General features: G+C 37.2%; 1 protein-coding gene and 1 long non-coding RNA gene across 2 annotated transcripts; one reads left to right on the top strand and one right to left on the bottom strand.

Moving 5' to 3' along the window:
• Nucleotides 1–420: 420 nt before the first annotated feature.
• LOC129299584 (protein PSK SIMULATOR 1-like) lies at nucleotides 421–7,707 on the top strand. The gene is made up of 12 exons (XM_054938063.1): nucleotides 421–1,146; nucleotides 2,111–2,436; nucleotides 2,561–2,653; nucleotides 2,760–2,850; nucleotides 3,742–3,835; nucleotides 4,674–4,771; nucleotides 4,858–4,927; nucleotides 5,292–5,395; nucleotides 6,052–6,168; nucleotides 6,360–6,436; nucleotides 6,535–6,579; nucleotides 6,664–7,707. Exons 1-12 carry the CDS (start codon nucleotides 805–807, stop codon nucleotides 7,163–7,165), a joined length of 1,959 nt encoding a protein of 652 aa, XP_054794038.1. The 5' UTR covers nucleotides 421–804; the 3' UTR covers nucleotides 7,166–7,707.
• An 812-nt stretch (nucleotides 7,708–8,519) lies between these two features.
• Nucleotides 8,520–9,366, bottom strand: LOC129299583 (uncharacterized). Its single transcript, XR_008590598.1, has 3 exons — nucleotides 9,131–9,366; nucleotides 8,869–9,041; nucleotides 8,520–8,774 (listed from the first exon to the last, which is right to left on the bottom strand). It is a non-coding gene; the product is annotated as an uncharacterized LOC129299583 (long non-coding RNA).
• Between the last annotated feature and the right edge of the window lie 1,043 nt (nucleotides 9,367–10,409).

Here is a 10,409-nt window from a genome sequence, read left to right on the forward strand (position 1 = left end):
ATGACTTAACTGTAATTTTTCCTTAAATATTCAGATAAAATTATGAAACGCATACGAAGACCGAAGGGAAGTGAGATGGTCAGCGAAGAAATTTGAATGCGACCAATTCCGTGTCGCCGGTCAAAGGCGGTAGTCTTGTCTGTCTGTGATATCTCGCGAGGGAAGAGCCATGGGCGGCTTCTTCAGCTACCCTTAACTGCTTAACCTAACCCCCCCCCCCCTCCCAATTACTCTGATGCTCTTCCCTTCTCTTCCTTTTTGGGCCTGAACTTCCCTTCTCTTCAAACCATATGATTTTCCTCTATCCTCATTATTAATCATAGGAAAGTTTTTCACTTTACGCATATCTATCATTCAATTAACTCACAGTCACACCCAAACAATACTAGTTTGACATGTTTAAATTTAACTTTTTACCAAGTAGATGTTTGTAGGACTCTAGCGAAAGGGAATTGCGATTCTCATTGTTATTATATTATTATTGTAACTGTAATGTTATAATTACCTTCTTGGCGCTCAAAGAGAGGTTGAGTGTGGACTTCAACTTCCTCAATATTCAAGCTTTTGCCCCATCCCAATCCCATAAGCCTCCCCAAAACTAAAACCCTTCTCTTTTGGAATCTGGAATTTTTCCTTTCCCTAGTGTCTTTCACTTCAGAGTTCCGATATTCGTTTCTCCGTGTTTGTTTCCAATTGTTCTACACATGCCTCCATAACATTGACTGCAAACTGGAGAGAAAAATAACGGGTCTTCTCTGTTAATTCGAGACATGGAGGTGTTACCGGAGCTGAGCCTTTGAGTACATGTCAGGGGGTACAGCGGTTGAGTTTTTTGTTTGGTTATCTGAAACTATGGGGGGAATTTGTTCGAGGTCCGCCAACGAGGACAAGGTGTTTGCCAAGACCGATGAAAATTTTGTGAATCATAAATCTGGTAAGAATGGCCAGTCTAGCGTGCCGAGTGATTTCACTACTGCACCTCAGATACGTGAGAAAATGGAGAAGGATTTGCAAGAACCTAGTGAAATTCGAGGCTTAAATGCAGGAACTAGTCCAAATGATTTCTATGATGGAATCCCACGCTTTTCTGATTCTTTTCCACACAAATCTAGATCAGTTAAATCAAGGCAGGCTGCTGTTGCAAAGGTTGGTTCATTATGGTCGCTTCAAATGCTCAACCCTTTGACTAATTCTTTACTATTATTTATGCGCCCGAGCTGGGCTACTCAGTGATGGATCTATTTATAGATCGCAGGGGTTTATGTTGAGAGTCCGGATTAATTTGTCCTAACTATGCGCATTTTTAGAATTTTTTTTTTTTTTTACCTCTCGCCTGTCAATGGCATGGCAATGAAAATCTGGTTAGTTTCCGAGAATTAAATCAGAAAGCAGGATCATTATTTTAACAATAGGAAAGTCCTAAGCAATTGTTTTTAATGAGCAGGATCGCTAGTTTATTCTGGCAAGGGAAGCTCGTTAATGGTAACACCTCCTAACTAGCCATAAGTTGACTGGTAAAAAAGGCCTTTTGTTGGTGGGAACTCAAAACAAGGCCAGCAGCGCATGTACATTTACCCCAATTTTTAGAGGGAATGCTTATTGAATAGTTGCAGATATTTTAGAAAAAGCTAGCAACAATATAGAGAAGGAGAACACAACGAAAGCCCTAATGATATGAATCTTGAACTGAGAATGAGTCCATTGGATTGGTTGAAGAATCTGTTGACCACTTAATAGCAGAGTAGGTTATAAAAATTTCAACCGTGTCTTTCCTGTGAACTTCTTGTTGTCTAGAAAATTTTGGCATGCTTCCAAGCCTAATGATCTGTACTAACCAACACCCATCCACATTCATGAGAATCAGTGCATAGGATTTTATTATACTGGCTGAACTTCACGGTCTTCATCCTCTTCATTGCAATGGTTACAATTTGAATTAGCTATTTTATTTGTTGTTTTACCCCACATATACACTTACTACTTTCAAATTTAGTTTAGTGTTTTGTTATGTCTTTAAGTTAAGTAAGCAGGTTTGTTGAAAGGAAAGGAGAATAAAACGACCAAGGTTGGAAAATTTTGATGGTACCTACAAAGATATTTTCTGTTTCAGGTTTCAGAGGTGAGTTCACGTCTAGGAAGAGCTGGTACCATTGGAATTGGGAAGGCAGTGGATGTCTTGGACACTCTTGGGAGCAGCATGACAAATTTAAATGCTGGAAGTGGGTTTATTTCTGGAACTGCAACAAAAGGAAATGAAATTGCTATCTTAGCATTTGAGGTTGCAAACACTATCGTCAAGGGCTCTAGTCTCATTCAATCTCTGTCGAACCGAAGTATTTGGCATTTAAAAGAAGAGGTGCTTCCTTCAAAGGGTGTGCAAGATTTAGTATCTAAGGATACGGATGAACTTCTAAGGATTGTTGCTGCAGATAAGAGGTAAGTATAGGGTTAAGTTAGATGAGTTAAGTGAATTCAGTTCCTAAATAAGCTAAATTATTCATTTGATTTTATTATGATTATGAAATGGCAACTGCAAGTAATCATTTGGTTTTACCTTCAGGGAGGAGTTGAAAGTTTTTGCTGATGAGGTAATCCGTTTCGGAAATCGCTCCAAGGATCCTCAATGGCACAACTTGGACCGTTACTTTGAGAAGTAATATAAATTGTACTCTCTTAATTCATGAGAATTTTAGCTTTTCGTATGTTCCCCTCTCTTGTACTGACTCTTTTACAAGACATCTATTTATTCTATATTACAGAATCAACAGAGAACAGAATGCCCAGAGACTGTCAACAGATGAGGTTGAATCAATGATGCAGCAATTGATGACTTGGGTCCAGCTCACAGCTGTGAGTATTATCCTCATCTAATTTGAGATCAAATATTAAGTCCAGAACTGATATTTACTTTGTTGAATTGATTGAAAGCTTTTTAACTGCTTTTCTTGTACACATATAACATATCAGTTGCAAAGAGTGTTTGCCCTCTTCTCTCTTCCACTTCCACTATAGTCTACATGATGTCTTCAAATGCATCATGATCTATGTGCAAAGGTGAAGGGGGATTGATGTATACAACTACTTTTATTTTTTATTTTTGTGTGATAGTATACAACTATTTTTACCTATGTATAATCTGTCAACGCAAATAACTTGATATTGAGTTGTGTTCCACATTGGTGTGACATCTTGTACTGAAGTAAAACTGACATGGAATATGTCCTAGACGATTACCTTAATTTCATTATGATACAAATGTTTCTGAAATGAGGTGAATTTTATGTTGGTTGGATCTTGTATGTACTCTTTTCTTAATTGGTTTAATCATTTATGTACAGCTTGCTTCCTATTATGGGGATAAACTGATATTTCTTGAGTTATTTTAAATGTAGTACACACTCAGTCATTATAATTTCCATTTGGTAGTCTGATTAAATAAGATGAGGAAGTACATACTATATTTTTTGTGCCTTGCGTAGCATTTCCTAGTCTGTTCATGCTCATATATGCATAATCTAGAATCACTCAACATTATACAATTTTATAAAATTTATATTCAAGGTTTTCGATTATCTTCCCCTGGTAGAAACAAGGGGATTTATCTATCCCCTGACAAAGATTTTATTGTCCCATGCATTTGCTTTTTATTCTAGTTAGCCTTTTATTTATGTTTTTCTTAGGCCTTACTAATGCATGGCATAATTCTGAATAAGATTTTTATATAATTTTTTATTGCTTCAGGAGTTATACCATGAATTACATGCTCTGGATAGATTTCAGCAAGACTACCTCAGTAAGCGCCAAGAGGATGATAGTTCTGGTGCAGCTCATAAAGGTGATCGTATATCCTACTTGTGACACGATTTGCAACTCTTGTTTGTGATAAGCAATCTTTTATTGAAAATACAAAGCTTTCTAAAGAATATAAAGTCAAAAGAGAAGATTAATTGGGGCTTTTTGATAGAATGAACATTTGGAAGGTGGAGAATATGTCTTAAACTTGGACAAGACTGCCATAGTGTAATTGGTTAGGCAGATATTTGCTTTCGTTGTTTACTGTTTCACTGTACATCAGTAGTATCTGACCAATGTAGAATCACTGGTTATGCTATATCATGTCTCGTTTGTTTAATTATTTAGACTGCTAGTGAAAATGGTCTGCCATTTTAGTTTTGAACATCTACTAGAATGTTCCTTCTAATGGTATGCCACGCTGATTTATGGATTCCTTTGCACTCCTTTTGGAAATTATGACTGCTATGAAAAGTAAAGATGACATTTAAGTTAAAGAATTGATTCACCGAGGCTGTGAAATAAATGTAAACTTGCTGTTGTCTACTTTAGCCCTATTCTCATTATGCCAAGTCTTATAGCTTGTCATCCCTATGCAAGAATAATTGACAGTCAAAGAGATCACTGCTGCTACTTGCTAATGCATCTACTTTTGGTTCTGTACTAGAGTAGTAGAGTCATAGATTGTAATGTCTAGAATAGTATCGCATGCAATGGCCAGTATGCTGAGGAATTTGTTTGAATTTTTGAAATCAGAATTGCATAGGAGTATGATAAAGATATTCACTCTGATTGACATGTTTGACTTTACCATATATGAGCAATATTTTAGGAAAATCTTTTATATGTAACTTTTGACCTGAATGTCTCTCTACATATAGATGATAGCCTCCCAATCTTGAGGGCGGAACTTAAAACTCAAAAGAAGCAAGTTAAACAGTTGAAGAAAAAGTCACTCTGGTCCAGAAGTTTGGAGGAGGTAGCTTAGAGTTTAGATTGTTACTTTAGATGGATTTGTTTCTCTTGTCTCTTGATCAGTGTGATTCATATTCTTATGGATTACAGATTATGGAGATGCTTGTAGACGTCGTCCAATTTTTGCATTTGGAGATGGACAATATCTTTGGCAGTGAAGGTATAATATCCGTTACTTTCAGCATCTTGTTCTCGTTTTGATATATCCTTTTTAACCTAACTATAATCAACATCTGTTGTTATCATAACAATCCATGTATGATTCAGTTAATGTTACTTATTTATAGCTATTGTGCATGTCTCAATCATATTGAGCTAAACGTATTGTTCTCGGAACATTTATAAGTTGAAATGGGAGAAAATGAATGGGAGAAGGGGCGGAGATGTAAAGATACTGGAAGGGTAGCGGGGAGAGTTATCTGGTTTTAATTTTCTCTCTCGTCACTCACTCTCGAAAACAGCATGTATTGAAATCTGTATTTTGCTTCTTACTTGTAATGATTTTTATCCATGAACTACTGCAGATCGTCAGAAGCCTGTAATTGGATGCAGCAGCAGTCGTCAAAGATTGGGTCCTGCAGGCCTTGCTTTGCACTATGCAAATATAGTACTCCAAATCGATACTCTTGTAAGTTTATCTTCTATGATGCCTTTTTTCATTAGAAGTCTCTAATCTAAAATGTGCCTTTTCCAGGTGATAGTTTTATTTTATTAATCAAGTATCAAGAGAGTCTTATCTTATTATTGCCGTTTAAATATTGGATTTCTTCATCAGTTTCTCGTAATAAACACTTCCCCAGCATAACATGATAGCACAATTATCTTGATCCAAAATTATATGAACCTAAATTTCTATTTGCTACTTTTGTTGACGCATAAAATATGTGCATGTGAACAATTAACAACCTGATGCATTGATGCTTAAACTTGTTTCATTCACCTAGGAAGATGGTCCTATATTAAAAAAAATATTGAGTATTTGATAATGCTCAATTTGTATGCATTGCCCATATCGTCAAAGGATTGGACTGCACTTGGCAGCCCAAAATTCATTTGTAATGTCTTTAACTAACAATACAACTAAAACATTAGGGGGAAAGGCCACTATTTGCGTTAATTGTTAAGAGTCCTGACATTTGATAGTCGGGCTATGATTTGATCACAAGATAAATCCCAGGGAAGCTTTCTGATTTTAGTGTAGTGAGCCATGCTGCTTTAGTTTCTAAGAAAAATTTGTTTAGCTGCAATGAATAGACCTGTGCTGAGTTGGGTTGATGTTGGCAGGTTGCACGATCCAGTTCTATGCCTGCAAATACAAGGGATTCATTATATCAGAGCTTGCCTCCTAATGTAAAATTGGCTTTGCGTTCCAAATTACCGTCTGTTCACGTTGCAAACCAGGTTTGTTTATATGTTGCAACTTTCTTATGCCACCACAGCTTACATCCTTGTATTGTTAAAAACCAACGGGAAATACTCAACCCATTCTGAAATCAATTTCTTATGTTCTTTGTTGTTCACTTCTTCTTAAGTAAAGGCATCTCCTCAAACCTCAAGTCCTCAACTAATTATTTGTCCTTTGTTCTCTAAAGATGACCGTAACAGAGATCAAAGATGAGATGGAGAAGACATTGCACTGGCTGGTTCCAGTTGCCACCAACACAGCCAAGTATGGTGTTTTGTTTTTCTTCAAATAAATCATTTTATTTAATACATGTATAATCTGTTGTAACTTTTTGGCATTTCATTGCTGTAAAATTGACTCAGGGCACATCATGGTTTTGGTTGGGTTGGGGAGTGGGCGAACACTGGGTGAGTAACTAGTCAGTTCTTTTACAACATCTAAACTTGTTTGTTTGTTTACCCATTTTTAAAGTGCTCGTTTGGTTCTTGCAGCTCTGAGGTAAATAGGAAGAACACGCAGACTGACGTGATGCGAATTGAGACATTTCACCATGCAGACAAGGACAAAGTTGAAAGTTACATTCTTGAACTTCTTTTATGGCTTCATCGCCTGGCCATCAAAAGTAAGGCTAACAGTGATTTTGGTGAAGCAAAGTCTACGCTCAAGCCAGCTGCCGGCACTGCTTTGCAAAAGACAGATGAGCAACCTAAGAATGCTGAGCATCCGTTACTAACAATTGATGAACAAAACCTGCTACAAGATGTAATTAAGAAAACACGGATCCGAGGAATCAGCAAGAGCTTGGACTTCGACAGCATGAATACTACAAGGGAGAAGAGCAGCAGGCTGACAAGGAGTTGCAGCCATTCATCAACAACTAGAAGCAAGGAATCAACATTTAATAGGATTTCGTCTAAGCTTCCTCTGATTGATTTTGGCATTGACAAAGAGAGAGCATTGGATGTGATTGACAGAGTGGACATGGTCAGATAGTTTGTACATACAACGTATTCATGCTGCACTGCTGCAACCGTTGATTGCCAATTCATGGCTGCACTTGTGGTATCTTTGGCTTCATTAAATTGTTTTGGTGAAGTGCTATTGTACAAAACACTCATGGCACAAAGGTAGAATGAAGGGAAAACAGGCTTTTCTAGTCTCCAAAAAGATGATTGCATTGCCCGCTTGGGGCTGAGGCAGAGTGGATTGCGTTTTCATCGTGCATAGACAATAGGAGGACGGGTGCCTGCCTAGTTTTGGATTGCTGCACTGGTTACTTTTGGCTTTGGTGTATCCTTGAACGCTGCCAAAAGTGGAACCTATTTTTTTTTTTTAATGGAAATGTAGATCCACGCTTTTATAGATTGTACATCATCTGAATAAAAGTAGAATCATTGAATATGTATGTACAAGAGCTTGATGTTTTGAGAGTTTGTCTTTATTGTTTGGTACATGAGCGGAGCAGATTTAGAGTAGTTGATTCACCTTGAATTAGCGTATCCCACAGTTTCAATGACCATGTTATTTCACTCTAATATTGCTAGTTTCTTTCCTCGACCTGCCTAGCTCTTGGAGAGTTTGCTGTAACACTACTGAATGTAGCTTGTGGATTCTTCCAAGTCTGGGCAAAACGTGTAGCGAGATATTCTATTTGCTTTTGAGCAAGGGAAGGGGTTAAAAATAGAGTTTTTTTTTTTTTTTTGGGGGGGGGGGGGGCGGGGATGGGGCATGATTCATGTTTGTGTTTTATTCTCAGTTTGGGTTTTTTTTTTTTTAATCTTCTTTATCTTGACCCAGAAAAAAGGATAGAATCCTCCCCAAAAGCCCGAATTATATGACTTGGCATGTGAATAATTAAGTAATTTGAATTAATTGAAATTATATATAAATTGGATAGGAAAATTGTCAATTGATTCCGTAACTGCTTTATTGTATTGTAGTTTTTTTATATAGTAGTGTATCATGAATTATACGAATTCACATTTCTTGTCACAGTTATATTTTATTTTCCTTCTTAGTTATTACAATACATAAAGTATAATAAAGTTGGGGGCGGGGGGGGGGGGGAAGCCGGTCTTGGATTTTCAGCTTTCTACATGGATCTTTTCCCAAACTCATTTAGAAATTAGAAATATTTTCTAGACTTTCATTTGGTTTTAAAACACTTCTGATATAAATTGTATTTAAACATTGTTTTTTTTGGGGGGGGGATTTTATCCCTATTGTAACTATTTTAACAGGATTAAACATTGTTTTTTGGGGGGGGGATTTTATCCCTATTGTAACTATTTTAACAGGATTTTTCTTTATATTGTTCTTAAAAAATATTACTTCCTGAAATCAACTATTTTAACAGGATTTTTCTTTATTATTGTTCTTAAAAAAAAATTACTTCCTGAAATTCTCAAAATTGAACTGGCAACGTTCAACTCAGAAGTGATCCACATTCTAATCACCCAGCTTGAGCTTTTCAGCCGGGTAAACCCCTTCTGTTCTACTCCTCCTCTTTGCCTTCTGTGATGGATATTTCGTAGCTTTGTCTTTCACAGAATCACCAGATGATGTCTTAATTGATGCTGGATCTTTTTCTCTGCCGCTCCTCCTGCAATACAACATGTTCCGAAAGTATAGCTCAAATCAAAGGCGTTCAAGAATCAGAACATCCTTAACAACCACAATAAGCATTCGATACAAACCTGAAGTGCAAGAACATGACCAACATGCCAACCGCAGCAGTGCCACCCAGGACTGATTTTAACATTAGCATATTTTGAGGTTTCCCTCTTGGTCTTTCTACACTTGCCTCTTCTTTTTCAACCAATTTATCAGCTGATGGAAAAATCTTCTCATCTTCCGGTGTTATTTCTTCCTACGTCACAACAAAATCGACAGAAAGTTTCAATTTTGATATAACCTACTGGTTAACAGAAACATGCTTGAGATGGGATCAATTCTTACTGGAAGATGCGTCTCGCTAGTTATTCTGAATGGCTTGCAGGATCAATGTCGTATGTATGTGCTTGATCGCCATCTTTGCATTCAAGATTTGTTAAGCAGGATCGTGTCTGAGATACAGCCTCATCGGTTACCACATGCAGTACTCTTTCACCTTCGTAACCTTTGTCATGATCATTAGCATCTTCCTCGCTAGAGGGACAATTTTCATGGTAATCCATGCCTACAACATGGATATAAACAGCCTGAGAATCCTTGTTTGGCTGTTTGCCATCAATGTTAAATTTCATCGTGCCTCCTCTTCATTTGATTCAGAGGATATGACTTCAAAAGCTTCATGTTTTATACAAGGAGTATTTTCCTCATAGGATCCCACCTTTAAAAACGATGAGGGAAAACTTCTACGATCGTTAGGTGATATCAAAGCACATTTTCCTTTCTGATCCCATTTACAAAAATCAGACGATAAGTAGGACTGAAATGACAGCAAATCCTCAGACTCGTGAAAACTAGCATTAGAAGATAAAGATTCTTATTGTCCTCAAATTTCTCAACAGAGTGGCTAGAAGGGATCTCATATGCCCTTTTCCTATATTCCATACCGTCCTGAGATTTATACCCTTCGATTATTTGGTTCCACCAATCCATCTTTTCATTGTGAATTTCAAAAGACTCGAGGGTCTCAACATTGTCCTGCGCATCATATCTATTACTCAAGTTGACTGGTTCATTGGCCAATTTCTCAGAACTTCCATATTGTCACAGATCTCAAAATATCCCGTGTCATATTCAATACTCCCGGGAGTTGAGTTTGAACCATGAGAACTGGCACTGTGATGTAAATTTGATGTGCTATTTTCTTCAAGAGTTGGGGTTGCCACTTGCTCCAAAGCATCTCTTCTTATAAACACAGTTTTGCTCAGAATAATCAAAGCCCAAAATGCCATTTTCTTGAGTATGTTTGACTCTAGTATCTAAATGTGAACTGTCGCAGGAAGGAGATGATGACCAAGCGAAGGTACAATCATGTTCTATGTTCTCTGAGCAAGGATGCAACGATTTCTCTGAACTTAAAAATTCAAACTCAGCCTCAGAATTTTCAATTCTCTGTTGACTTTGAATATCCAGTTGATCTACATCTTTAGACATAAAAGGACTCTGGATCGATGGAGGAACTCGTGTATCTTCCACACTGGAGCTTATCTCCGATGTGCTATCATACAAGAAATCGGTATACAGTCCATCAGATTGAAGTTCAGCATGATTTATTTCGGTGGCGTCA

Source organism: Prosopis cineraria, unplaced genomic scaffold (assembly GCF_029017545.1).
Source record: "Prosopis cineraria cultivar Desert tree isolate PC_DT_omini unplaced genomic scaffold, ASM2901754v1 PC1218, whole genome shotgun sequence".
NCBI lineage: Eukaryota > Viridiplantae > Streptophyta > Magnoliopsida > Fabales > Fabaceae > Prosopis > Prosopis cineraria.